At 40.6% G+C, this 14,889-nt stretch overlaps 1 protein-coding gene across 4 annotated transcripts in view; it reads right to left on the bottom strand.

The window, feature by feature from the left end:
• Window positions 1–329: 329 nt before the first annotated feature.
• tmem248 (transmembrane protein 248) overlaps window positions 330–14,889 on the bottom strand; it is a 38,383-nt gene continuing 23,823 nt past the window's right edge. Inside the window, exons 3-6 of one of the 4 annotated variants that reach the window (XM_085964523.1) lie at window positions 12,331–12,481; window positions 6,858–7,041; window positions 3,547–3,788; window positions 330–2,548 (exon numbers count right to left, since the gene is read on the bottom strand). In XM_085964523.1, coding sequence (XP_085820649.1) covers window positions 3,561–3,788; window positions 6,858–7,041; window positions 12,331–12,481 — 563 coding nt within the window. In that variant the 3' untranslated portion in view covers window positions 330–2,548; window positions 3,547–3,560. Of the gene's footprint in view, window positions 2,549–2,580; window positions 3,105–3,546; window positions 3,789–6,857; window positions 7,042–12,330; window positions 12,482–14,889 lie in introns of those variants that run through there. The other 3 variants (XM_085964524.1, XM_085964526.1, XM_085964525.1) reach the window with 3 other exon arrangements.

Below are 14,889 nucleotides of genomic sequence, written 5' to 3'. Positions count from 1 at the left end.
CTACCTCTGTCACCTGCCCTAATTTGTCCTTATGTGGCTCGGTGTCAAATTTGTCTTTTAATACTCATGTGAAGCACCTTGGGACGTTTTACTACATTAAAGGTGCTATATAAATACAAGTTGTTGTTGCTGTTAAGCAATGCTCCTGAATTTTTTTAAACAATGTGTCATGTATTTATGAACATAGTCTTTCAAAAGGCACTTATTTTAATTGTCATTAATAGGTGCGAATATATTACATATTCTTATATCCCAAAGTAATGAAATGCAGACAGACGCAGAGGATGTTCAGCACAGATCAACAATTCTAATTAAGACAAATGCAATACTTTGTCATTGGATCCTTTTATTCAGCAAAAGCATATGCAAATCTTACCAAAAAGCACAGAAACTTCAGAAATGAGATCATCATAAAATAATGTACTATAATTACAATCATGCAACAAGACAAGCAACACAAGTCACAAAGTTGTTCCTTCCTAAACAAACTATGGGGCATCCTAACTAGTGCTCAGGCACTTTGCCAATGAACTGAGATTTGAGGCAACATGACTACTGTTAAAAATCACACTTACATAGGCAATCAATCTTGGTTTATGCAATAGCTCTGAATCAACACATCTCCACATTCAAATCAGGAGAAGGCAGTGGAGAATAAGCAACCTCCATAGATGTGCAACACATACGCCATGGAATACTTAACATACCAACCAGAAACTGCAACAAGTTGCAACTCCAATCAGGGCTGGCAGACTTAAATGTATTTTATTTTAAATTCAGCCTAATTTGCGCCTGCATATTTTGCATGCAGTGTGGAGATAGCTTCTAACTAAGGAAGAAATAAAAGCCACCAGGTAACGATTTGATCCCAGCATACTTGAGCACTAATACAACCAACCACATATGCTTGTCTGAAAGTTTGTTTGACAAAACCAACAAATGTTTTCCTTTTCCAAACTAAGCCAACCTCAGAAGTTCCAAGTTGTGTCATGTAGATATCAAAAGAAAGCTTCTTGGGGAAATAAAAGTGTTATGTCCAAAAGTACACAATATTAGAGATTTGTTAACATTCTTTACTGTTTTTCACTACTGACTAGATCCACACAGTTAACAACGTGTGCAGAAAAATTCCATGTGGTTCTGGTTCAGTGCGGTAAATAACTAAGGCTCATTTCAAAACTTACTGAATGAACTGGGAAGGGACGAAGGGTCTGTGAAGAACTCAGAAGAGCAAAATATAAAAATATCAGCAAATAGCTAGCGCTGTTCATCCTCATTTGGCATGTAACTTTACTCTGACAAAATTACAGCCCAAAAGTCAATGCAATGTCTTTGCACTGTAATAGACCAGTTATTCTGCAGAAACCCACAAAATTACATAGTATTAAACTTTTTTTTTAAATTGAGACCTTTGAGACCAATTTCACCAATTTTTTTTAAACTAATATTTAAAGTGTACCAAAGCAACATCCTGGTACTATTAAGATCACATGGGCCACTTTACTCTTTGGGATGGAAAGTGCTGAAACCCACACAGTTGTGAAGCTCTTTGTATAAAGAAAGAAACTCCAAACTGTCACAATCACTACCAACATTATAAGCAATGTGAATTCAACAAAATAAGCTGTGCATCAGAGGGGGATTCATTTCAATGAATTTGCAATGCTTTATATAAAAACAGGAAAATACAAAAAGGCCAATAGAAATATGAAGGTAATTAAGGCAATTTTGTGGACCATTTTGCAGACAATACTACACATGCAAATACACATCTTGACTGGTTGGGCAGGAGGAAATGAGAAAAAAAAAAGTGCACAGTATTCCAGCAAGCCATACACATAATGCAGCCGACGCTGGGCAGTTCGAAGCAAGCAATTATGCTGGGCAGCAGTATTGTAAATTACACATTGAATTCTGTATTCATTTCCTGTAAGCTGAAGCAGTACTGAAATGCACTAGAATATACATTTGTCTTCTTCAAAATTCCAAAAGGTTTGATGCCTTTTCTGTCGAGCATTAACAAGAGATAATAATTGTGCTGAACCACATATACACATCAACTCCAAATACTTAACAGACCATTGGTGTCAGAAATGCAGTATATACCACTACAGCACATTTCCAACACCTTATTTACATATTTGATATAACCTTACTGTTTTTAAAGTATTCTTGCAGCTCAACAAAGCTTCAAAAGGGTTCAAAAAGTTTCAACAGGAAAAAAAAATGCTTCTGAATGCATGGTTAATCTTCATGAACCTCATTTCTATACACCCAGGCTGGTATGGCAGCAAACTTTTTTGTTTTTCTTTTTAAAAAAAAAAGTTAGCATGTGGCACAAGTGCATTGATGGACTTGTTTTGGGTATATCCTTACAAATATGTACAAAGTAAATACAGGCACTTAAAATGTCTTTGGTTGGAATAAACCAACTTTGCAGGATACTGCATTCAAAGCGTCAACACCCATTACTTTGGGCTCAACGTGCAGATGCTACAACCTGTCCACTTCCAGTAATGAAGCTGATTTATGCTTCGGATAGTGCAACCTGAAAAAAGGAAAAAAAAGTATGCAACCATAAAAAGCAAAATCAATTAATCAGTAAACTAGATTAGCAGCAGTCCATAATTAGGCCAGTTTCTTTGTCTGGTTTACTCACTTTAAAGATTGCAGTTATTTTTACAGGGACCTATGAGACTAGCATTTAATTAGACCAACACAGTCAGCAGCCGCCCAGGGTTATGCTGCTGTACACAGATTCCTGGTTGGGAAAAGCAGAGCTCTGGATTCACATGGTAACCAAATTCCAGTAAAGCCAGTAGAACAGTTAAGTTGTGGCAGAGCCACCAAGGGACTCTTATATTAATGTACATAATTATCTGTAACAGAATGAATCTGTACCTGTATTCGTTATACTACATGCAAATAGCGCGGTCTCTAAAGGGTTAAGACCAAACGCGATGACGTCACCACGTGGGTCACGTGACGTCATGTTTCCCGCCGTTGGGAACGTCAGAGGGAGGAGCTCTCTCTCTGTCCTCGAGGAGCCAGCATTGAGCATAGACCCGTTTGTTAGTTCTCCTGCGTTTGATTTTAATACTGTTCTGCAGAAGTAACACTTCGTTTGGTTAACAGACTGACTCGATCTCAGTCTTTTGATTAGGAATCTGACAATTCCTACAAAGTAATACTTAAGGTAGCATTTTCAGTGGAAGCTTAACCAATATTAAAAAATGTGCATTTTAAAAATGAATATAAAATGCTAGGGCATCTAGGTGTTCAATAAGCATATTTAGCAGACATTATATATACACAGACACACTATAAGTACACAAGTAATATTTTGTTAAGAATTTTTTTTTTTTTATAAAGAGTTGAGGCAATTTAAATATAAGCACTAGCTAATACATTTGCACATTTATACTGAATGCAGCATCAATATTTAATTAATGTTGAAAACTAAATTCTAGACAGTAGCAATGATCCAGGTAAATGCTACGAAACCACCATTTTAGATTAGGAAGATGAGAATAAGTTAATACTCACAATTAGGTACTGTATTAGTGTCTGCATTTAACAGGCATCACGATCAGGGTATAATTTTTCTTTAAATCGGGCTGAGTCACAGAAAAAGAAGGAGTTACCTTTTCTGGACAGAATTCACTATTGTTTTGTCGTACTTTCCCAGGTCGTCCTTTGATAACCGCATAGCAGAATATTGTAATCACCATTACAAACAGGAAATAACTGGTATGCATCAAATGTAAGTTAATGAGTGAACGGTCATCCTGTAAATAAGAGATTTTTGGGATACAAATTTTACATCAAAATTAAACAAGCACAAACAGAAAAAAACTACACATCACACACAACCGTATTTGGCATTTTACATGTTTCACCATTTCTATTTTACCCTTAAATTTATACAATCCTCCTCCGTTGGGAGATCCAGTTCAAAAACTTAACTTTGGTTTACGCAATATAGAATCATAGAATGATGCACAGAAGGAAGCCATTCGGCCCATCATGCCTGTGCCGGCTCTTTGAAAGAGCTTTCAAATTAGTCCCACTCCCTTGCTCCTTCCCCAAAGTGGTGTAAAAAAATTTCCCCCTTCAAGTATTTATCAAATTCCCTTTTGAAAGTTACCATTGAATCTGCATCCCCCACCCTTTCAGACAGTGCATTCCAGATCATAACTCACTGCGTAAAAATGATTTTCATGTCGCCTCTGATTCTTTAGCCAATCACCTTAAATCTGTGTCCTCTGGTTACCGACCCTTCTGCCACTGGAAACAGTTTCTCCTTATTTACTCTATCAAAACACTTCATGATTTTGAACACCTATCAAATCTCCTTTTAACCTTCTCTGCTCTCTGGAGAACAATCCCAGCTTCTCTAGTCTCTCCACATAACTGAAGTCCCTCATCTCCAGTACCATCCTAGTAAATTTCATCTGCACCCTCTCCAAGGCCTTGACACCCTTCCTAAAGTGTGGTGCCCAGAATTGAACACAATACTCCAGCTGAGGCCGAAACAGCGTTTTATAAAAGGTATAGCATAACTTACTTGCTTTTTATTCTATGCCTCTATTAATAAAGCCAACGATCCCCTGTGCTTTAACAGCCTTCTCACTTGTCCTTCAAAGACTACCCTTTTACTATTTATAGATATGTTTATAAAAAGGCTTTTGGGTTCCCTTTTATGTTAGCCGCTAATCTATTTTCATATACTTTCGTTGCCCCGGATTCCCTTTTTTGATCTCCTCTGTACTTTCTATATATGGAGCTGCATGGTTGCGCAAACTGAGAGTTAATGCTCTTAAGCAAATTAAGGCATAAGGACAGAGAACCAGTATATTCTCGTGCCGGATGAGATAATCGCCTTGAATTTGCAGTCGGAGGCTTCCCACGGGGAAATGCCTCCGATCCGCAAATAAAATGCCTGCATACCTGGTGGACCGGGAGGCACAGAGACTCGTGGTCCTGGGCCTCACCGGGTACCCACGGACGGAGGCCCACGTATCCCAGGGACGCACACAGTTCGCAAGCGCCCCTGGGATCACGTGGGCCAGGCCAACCAATAAAAGGGAATCTCCATTCATGCTTATGGGGATTCCGAATGTACGGAAACCCCATAAGCATGAATGGGAATACCCCAAAAAATACATCTACACTTCAAATTTTTTTTAAAATTACATAAAATTAATAAAAATGGCATTTAATATTTAAACATATAATTTTTTGAAAAATACATTTACAAGTTTTAATGGTGCTAAAAATAAACTTACCTTATTGCACAGGGTTTTTTAATGTCTAAATGATTAACTCTTTTGCTGGTAAAAGCAGGCCTTACGCCTGCTTTTACCAGGTGCAAGAACTTTACGGGTATTCGCTGGGCAGAAGTTGGGCAAATTGCCCTTTCCCCGGGGATGCAGATGATCTGTCAAGAAAATTCTCAATAGATCGCAAGGTCTGGGTTTTCGCGCATGCCTAAACCTGGAACTTGCACGGCCCTTACACACCTCGTATAGGCCGCAAATTACGGCCCAATGAAACTGATGCACTCCAACCAGGAACCCACCAACTCTGACCAGAGGTTTTCAAGGATTATTGTAGCCACTGGAAGTGTGTGAGTTGCTGCAAAATTGCACAGCTAGGTCAAGAGGTAGCTGACATTCAGATGCTCAGAGATCCCATTCTGTGTACGGAGGAATCTGGTGTCATGCAGGCAGGACCATAAAAGATAAATTTGATTGGTACCCATGGGATTTTGAGCGCCTCAGATTAATATTGGGGTCCTGGAAGGAAGCTGGGATTATTTCCATTAACAGTCCATTCATGGCAATTTTTTGGACAGTGGGCCAGGTAAAAAAAATAGCACGATTTGGGTCATTTTATGCAGTGTAGCACCACTGAGAACAGACCCAACAGCAGCATTACCAACACAATATACACCACATTAAATACAAACAGCAATGTCTGCAGGGAAAAAGAATTAGGGTTGAGCGGACTTTACAAAACAATGAACTTTGATGGGGGAGAGTGAAGTATAAAAACATCCTACTGTAGGAATAGGTGTATTCCTAACAAATAACGGAGCTTGACTCGGAAGAACAATAAACAGGATTTTAATGTTGAAGTACAGCAAACAACGTAGAACGATGCACGAGAGTCGTGGAACAGGTCTTTCCCCAGTGGGAATGCCACGAGGACTGACTAGGCAGTCCGGAGGTTTGCGCGATGACGTCATCGCGTTGCTCGCGTTTCCCGCGCTTGGGGAGTCACGTGACTTGCGACGTGACGTCATCGCGTTTGCCCGCGCTTGGGGCGGTTAGGTGACTCGTGTGATGGCGTTATCACGTTTACCCGGCACCCAGCATTGGAGCTGGCCGTTGTGGCTGAAGTCGCGGGAGCCCGAGCTGGGCCGGCGATTGCCGCGGGAGACCGAGCTGAGCCGGCGATTGCCACGGGAGCAGGAGACCGAGCTGGCTCGGCTCGCGTTCTTAAAGGGGCAACAGCCCGAACAGGTATACATCGTTGAAGAGAATTATGTACAACAGGTAAGAGACATTCAGTAGTGCCACTACACTACCATAATTTGGAGCAACCAAATTTCCACCAGACTGAATGGGTCTTGGCCCATACTAGTCTGGTATGACCAGACAGTATTGTACCAAATAACCATAGCAACCACATGAAGATAGATGAATAAAACCCTTTGATTTGCACATTAATAATGAAAGATAAAGTTAAGAAAGCATATATAACATTATAGGCAATGTTAAGAGGAGAAAAATAATATGGAACAAAGTTAGGTTTGTATTTCACATGCATATAAGCAAGGATACGTTACTTACATCTGGCACAATGACCGTTAGTTTAGGATTGAGTGCATGATAGACTTTCCCAATTGCTCCTTTATAACACCAAAACGGGTTGTATTCCTGCGAGTATTTTGTATTTGCATCTCTAGCTGTGGTGAAGATTTTATACCAAATGGTGGCATTGCTGTAGGTTTCAGGGATGCAATGTGGTGGTTGGCTGGAAAACATAATTTTCTTTTTAATTTATTGTTTCAGATCTGCTTTGTAAGACATAACCCATTGCTCTCATACTGCCTCATTCCTTTTAAGACTATTAGGACTGCTGCCAAAAAATAAAGACAAGAGTTTCAATTATTTAGAAAGCACACACCTATTTAAATTTTGCTTTAAACCAGACAGTTTGCAAATTCGGCATCTTATCGGTCCTAGAGCTGAGCTTCTGACCCCATATCCTCCATCACAAAGATCGCCTACTTCTAGTTCCGTAATATCGCCCGTCTCTGCTCCTGCCTCAGCCCACATCCATGCTCATTACCTCCAGACTCAGCTATTCCAAAGCTAGTCGAGCCAGCGTCCTCCCATCGTCCACCCTCAATAAACACATCCAAACTCGATTGCCCGTATTCTATCCCGCACCAAGTCCCGCTCACCCCCCACCCATGTTCACTGAACTACACTAGCTCCGGGTTCACCAACATCTCAAATTTAAAAATCTAATTCTCGTGTTCACATCCATCCATGGCCTCGCCCCTCCCCCATCTCTAACCTCCACCAGCCCTGCCACCCTTCAAGAACTGCATTCCTCCAACTCTGGCCTCTTGTGCATCCCCCACTTCCTTTGCCTTACCAAGTGGCTGCCATGCCTTCAGCCATTGAGGCCCTAAGCTCTGGAATTCAATCCCTAAACCCCTCTGTCCCTTTCTCCTCCTTTAAGAGGCTCCTTAAACCCTACCTCTTTGACCAAGCTTTTAGTTTCTTTGGCTCAGTCAATTTTTGCCCGATTGCACTCTTGTGAAGCGCCTTGGGACGTTTTACTAAGTTAAAGGCGCTATATAAATGCAAGTTCTTATTAAAATATTTAACACTAAAATGGGCAGAAAATATTTTTCCAGTGTTAAGACAGAAACAAGATGCAATATTTTGACAATCAGAAAGTCGGGGGTATTGGGGGGGGGGGGGGGGGGGGGGGGGGAAGAGGTATAAATAAGAATGTTCCAGTGTAAGACAGACAGGCATCACTGCAAAATCCCTTAAAACATGTAGATCGAGAGTGCATAAAATAGAGGCACACAGATGTCCATAGTTATACCATACAACAAATTGTACAGAGTAGAGCATTTAATAGACTTTCGATAACTGCATTCAGAAAATAAACATTTTTCCAAGGGGTTTATTTACTGGACTAGCACAATGCGTCACACTGGGGGAAAAAGACAACCAAGTTACAGGTTAACATAGCCATTCTACAGGAAACTTTGGTTTATCCGGAGGTTGTATGTCCAGAAACCTCGATCTAACGGCAGAAATCAGCAGCTGTTTTGGTTAGGTTTTTTTCTTCTCCTAGCATTTTTTTTTTAATAAACTGTCAGGCTCTGGAAAGCATCTCTGTAGCTTAGCAACAGCTTCAGAGACACTTCCAAGGTACGGGCCGGGTGTTTACAAGCTGTTGCTAAGCAACAGTGTTTGTTGTCAGATACGGAGATGAAAACCTCCGTATCCTTCAACATTAGCGCTGGTCTATCCGGAAGTTTTGATAGATCGGCAGCAGCTCGGTCCCGTTGGTGCCGGATATCGCGAAGTTTCCTGTAGATAGATGAAACGTCCATGGAGGATGCAATAACTAATAACATTAAGTGAGAAATTCTTTTAAACTACAGAATACCTACATACAAATGTGTTATCCAACTGCAGAATCCATTTGGTGAAGCATCCAATGGTCTTTGCTTCAATGAACAAAGTAAGACCAGTGGAACAATATGGTTTAATTCAATTGGCTCAATTGATCGCATTTTCACCTCAAAGTCAGAAAGTTGTGGGTTCAGCTCCAAGGTTGTGATTTTGCCAGTGCTCAGAGGGCGGGTTCGGAGGCAGGTCCGCTGTCAAAAATTGAAGATTGACAGCAGGTTGGGAACCTGTTCCAAACCCGCCTCCGTGTAAGAACAGACCCGACACCAAGTGGCAGGGGAGGCATTTGAGAGAGAGTTAAATGCTTGTTAAACGCTTGTTAACTACTATTTTGCCAGCCTATTTCACCACTTTTTTTTAAACAAGGTTTATGTCAGGTATGTAGATTGGGTTCTCTGTCTCCCCATTGCTGTAAATAGGTGACAGCTGCAAAAGTGGTATGAAAGCTACCATTTCACAGCTGTTCACTTTCCAACGTCAGAAGCTTGAGCCTTCAGGACTTGGAAGACACTTTACAGCTGTATGCAGTTTGGAAGTGTTTGGAGTAAACTCTCTATCCACTGTCACCTCCTTGGAGCAAGCTCGCTCAACATTGACAGATCGCTTCTGTCATCTCAAATTCAGCTGCCATCTATTCCAGCAACATCGGTGCCCTTGAAAAAATCTCACCTTGGTCCTCTGAATCCCTCCACGATCAGCCCCAACATCACCGGACACACCATCCACTGCACAAACCTTCTCCGCAATCACCTGATGCGTCACAGGACATCAGCACCCGACAACATTGCTGCCCGGGAGGCCAGCGATGGCATCACCATGGCCAGATTTACTTCACTTGACGCTGTACACTCTGGCTGCCACATGATGCGCCAGGTTGACACCACCCCACACCAGAAAAGGATCCCTACAATGTCCAAGCCATTCCTTTCACACATCACAATTGGGGAGGGGGCGTGGGTGGTGAAGAAGTTATGTCTCAACATTCACTGGAACTCACTAAGGCACTTCCAGAAGGTGAGCACAGATCTGTCCAATAAAGGTAAAGTGTTGAAAATATAGATTTCAATGTTTGACAACACATGAACAGAAACTTCACATGAACATTGGCTAAACCACCCAAGTGCCTACCCTTGTGTGTTAGTTCGTATGCTTGCAGCAGGATGAGGGGGAGTGTGAGGGGTGGCTAGTGAGATGGGGAAGTGACGACGTAGACAGAGAGGGATGGGTGGAGGTGCAAGGTAAGTTGGTGTGAATAAAGATGTGTGAGCAGGAATAGGGTAGGGAAGGCAGAGTGATGGGGATGTGATGAGTGGCACAGCAGGATGAGTTGAGTGTGGCTTGGCAGTAACGTTTCGTGATCTGCTCAGATCATTGAAAGGTTTGCACCACTGCAGCCTGGTACTCCTGACGACATCCCTGCTTGTGCCCTCCTGTGCAATGTGCCAACAAGGCTGTGCTGATCTCCTGGGGGGATCTCTTCCGTCAATCAGAAGAGAAGAGAACCTCCCCACGTGCTATGACTCCCTCCGTAAGCATATGGAGGGAGTCATGGGAGAGCCTGGGTGCAGCCGTGCAGGTCAGTGTTTGCAGCACCTCAATGCTGTAGAACACAGACAGAACTGTCAAAATCAATTTGGACATGGTCCCTTTAAGGAAATCGGCTGACGACGCGTTAAATGACGCCATCAGACCTGCTTCCTATTAATTGGCCAGCAACCTCGCAGGGCAGGCTTAACGGGCCCCATTAACGAAAATCACTTGGCGTGTGGGCTGCCGTAGGCAGCGGGCTGGGATCACGACACCGACCCTGGCCACCCCAGTCGGCGAAATCGTGGGCCAAGACTTCAGAACAGTCCAGACTGACAATTCAGTGCAGTACTAAGGGAGTGCTGATTTGTTGGAGCTGTCATCTTTTGAATGATACATTAAATCATGGCTCCACCTGCCAGGTGCTGTTAGTGGGCCCTTAATTTTTTGTGCAAATTGACTGCACCTTTTCCCAACCAACCAAGGCAATGATAACACTTCAAAAGCAGTTCATTGGTTGTGAAGTGTTTGGAATGCCCCGACAATATAAGGTGCGACATAAATACAAGTTGGTTTTTCTTAAAGATAGAATGCCTAGGGAAAGGAATTTGCATTCAACAATGTCTTTTGACACAAGAAATCAGCACACAATTTTGTTTTAATTTATCATGTTCAACATGTGACAACATTTTTTAGCCACGGTCACAAACCCTGTAAGCTGTAGTTATATCAGAAAGGTAATTGAGGATAATCTGATTCATGAAGTTATACATCTCTATAGATGCAAAGACCCAATTCTGAAGAACTAGGTAGGGACACTTGCTTAGGTTAATTTGTTAGAAGTTTTAATTACGCCAACAGATACTTTAGAAATTTTTCTCAATAGATTCTGCTGTATTAATGCAAACAGAACATTTTCAATACAAATGCACTTATCATACAGAAACCAATTCCTCAACTCTTACTACCCACAGAAGAGTATAGAAAAGAACAAAACACTGAAAATGTTAGAAACGCTGAGATCAGTGTGATGATACAAGTCAAATCAAAGTACAGAGACAGGTCAGAAAGGACAAGTTCTCAAAACACCCATCTTATTCACTCTCACCATAAGAAACATGACCGTAAAATATTCTTGGTACTTTAACTGCAGTTCTCTAAACTCATTTTTGATCAGGTGCTTAATGTACATATGTTTTTTTTTTAAACTTCCCTTTCCTCAATTTTCTCTCCTCTCCTGAAGGCATCAGGACTTGTTGATAAATTCAGTTTCATGGATGGCAGACATCTTTAAGTACCTCACCCAAGTGACCATTACTTTTCTGCAAGTCTCAATTGAGTTATTCAACTGGGGGGGGGGGGGGGGGGGGGCGGAAATCACAGCCGAGCCCATTTCGGTTCTCACCATTAGTCCACATATATGCAGGGGTAACTGGATAGTGGTCAGGAATGGAAACCACAGCCAACTTTCCCTCTGTAACCCAGAGCTCACCTATCACAGCCCAGCTGCGATCAGCTAACTCCGCACCAACCAGGGATCTAACTAGGGATGTCTCCTTTTTTGTATGATTCAACTATTCATTGGAAGACCCAATCTCTGGTTATTCTACAATCCATGAGCTGAAAATCACTTAAAAAGTGCTTGATGGCTGCTGAAAGACCTGAAAACTGTACTAACAGGTAATTTAGAAGACTGTCCATTCCAGAAACCGTAGCTCAGCAAACAGTAAACTGAATCTGGACTTCCTCATACAAAAAGGAGAGTTATGAACACCACCATTATATGGGAGCGAGTTGGACAAGCAGACGTATCATAATCACTGGTATTAAATGCAGACAAATTCATTTGTACTGTTCAGAGTCTTATAACATCAAATAAGGGTAAACTCGGCTGTAACATCTAGATTAGCGGTCACTGCAAATTTTCTCAAATTCATACTAAACGATAAATTTATTCACTATTTTGACAGCATGCGGAGTTGATTCCTAGTTCAAAAACTACAGGTAGGTTAGAAAATAAGGTTTCTCTGCATTTCTGTTTGAAAAGCTCCACCAGTTCCAGAATAATACTCACACTGTGACGGGGAAAACATTAGTTGTGGCTGTAATGGTCATGCACGTTGTGTAAACCATCTGCTCACAGTGGCCATGGAGTACACACTCATCTGAATTCCAGGATGTTGGTAGTGTAAATGTAATATTCATTTCTTCATGCGCTTCGTGTCCTACAAAACAGCCACAGTACATTTTTTTTAAACCACCATCCATAAGCATATAAATAACACAAAGCCTCCCAAGTAGCAGTTATTTCCACGAGTGAGATTGTACCGAGTGCAAAAGTCAAAGACACAAACCAACTACGACCTCACAGTTAGAACTAAAAGCTATATATTCCCACAGGGCGATATTCAGTATTTATAAAACTTGATGTGTTTGTTAAAAATGGACATGTTCCTTGAAAGGACCAGGAAACCAGCGTAAAAACTGATCAATGAAGTTACATTAGTGGCAAATATTAGTTGTGTACTTCAGGAGCCGAAAATGTGATAAAGTATGCCACAAGAAATAAGTTTGGTTCAACAATCAAAAATTTGACTGAACAAACTAGTCAGATACATGTATTGCATTATATTCCAATTCACAATTAAATTAAGGAGACTCCCATTTATAGTGAAAGATTGCAGCAAGAATTAGTGACAAAAATTATGGAGTCACTTAAAACATCACCACAGGAGACATGTTAAAAATGCTATGGCACAAACACAATGGATAGCGAATAGAATACAACACAGCCAGCAGCAAGGTATTAAATATTTCCACCGCCAGGACTGGCCATCACTCACTCGCAGTCAGCCTTTTGATAAAATGCACTACAAATACATTTTTATGAGAGCAAACAGGTGAACAGATCAGCAATAGGAAAACTTCAAATATAAGATGCATAGTGTACAAAATAAATATATTCCTATAAAGCAAAAAACAGGTGCGCCAAAGCCTAAAGTTCTGTGGCTAGAGAGATTAATACTAAACTGAATGCTAAAATGGGAGTGTATGATAAAGTTAGGGATAACAATACAAAGATAATGAGAAATGTAAAAAGTGTAGTAGGGAGATAGAGAGATTAGAAGACAAGGAAATATGAAAAAGGACTAACAGTTAATATAAAAAGGACTAACAGTTAGTATAAAAAGAAATACTAAGGGTTTTTATAAGATAAAAATTAAAGAATAGCTAGAGGGTCGGAGCACTCAGGGATGAAGGAGGGAGTCTAATTGTGGAGGATAAGGGTATGGTGGATATTAAATAATGTTTTGCATTTTTTTTTTCAAATGATGGTGGGCGAATGAATAAAAGTGTACTTAATTGATAGAAATAACTGTAGAAATGGAATTGGTTCTGAAACCATTAGCAATAAGTCACTGGGTCCTAATGGCATTCATCTTAGGCTGTTTAAAGAAGTCAGAAGGGGGAACAACAGAGGCTTTGGCCACAACGTTTCCATTGTCAAAGATGTAAATTCTGCCATGGAACTGGACAGTAGCCTATGTAACAATCTTGTTCAAAAAGAGAGCGATTGACACAGCAGGTAATTATATACCAGTTAGTCCAATATCAATTGTAGGCAAACTCTCAGAATCCATAATTCAAGATAAAATTAGTTAGCATTAGAAATTCATGGGTTAATCGAGGACAGCCAGCATGGATTTGTTGAAGGCAAATTGTGCTGGACAAATGTGTTTTTTTTGTGTGACTGATTTTGTCGATAAAGGGAATGTGGTAGATGAAGTGTACGTGGAAAGGACTTTCGACATTATGTCTCACAAAAAGCTCGTTTGAAATAAATTTAAGAGGAAATGTAGCAAAATGGATAGAAAGTTGGTTGACAGTTAAGGTAAATGAGTGTTGTTCAGTCTGGAGAAGGGTTGTAAATGGTGTACCTCAGGGATCAGTGCGCAATTTTCAATGGCCTGAGCAAGCCAAGAAAAATTAGAGGAATCATTGGTGTGGCAGTGGGATTAGTTTTGGATTGTTCTAGCAAAGAGCCAGCAAGGATACAATGGCCAAATGGCCTCCTTGTATGCTATAAATATCTATGGTTCTATAGTTACTAGCCACACTTGTGCAGTTTGCAGAATTTGGCAGCATATATCAAGTTCGGGCTGATGTACATGACATCTTCCCTCATTCTGAGGAATGGAGTTTCTTCAGTTTTTCCAAAAGATTTTGAAATAAAGTGCAGACTGAATTCTTAAAGCTTTATTATATTTATAATAACTGCATCTTTTCTATTATGAACTGCTTAATGTTTTACCTCAGTTAGACATTACCCATGTCTAACAGCACCTGTAATCTCTTGTTGACTTTTAGAAAGCAAAACAAAGTAACTTAGAGAAAGTATTTATCTTCTCATTGGAAACTTTCAAAGAAGATCCCCAGTTTGTTTTTCCAAATGATCTAAACCTAGCAGGAGATGTCATGTCAATCACAAGTCCCTCCTCTGTCAAAATTGTCTCTTCAGAAAGACAGCAAATCATTTTTGGCATCTTAAAAGGTAATTTTTGTAAAAAATCTTGGAAGCAAATGATAAACTATTAGGTGTTTGAGTAATCTTTGTTTGCAGAAATTAATTTCA

This window comes from Somniosus microcephalus, chromosome 22 (genome assembly GCF_052327205.1).
Source record: "Somniosus microcephalus isolate GS21.2 chromosome 22, FLI_Smic_1.0, whole genome shotgun sequence".
Taxonomy (NCBI): Eukaryota; Metazoa; Chordata; class Chondrichthyes; order Squaliformes; family Somniosidae; genus Somniosus; species Somniosus microcephalus.
This window is presented reverse-complemented; position numbering and strand designations above follow the sequence as displayed.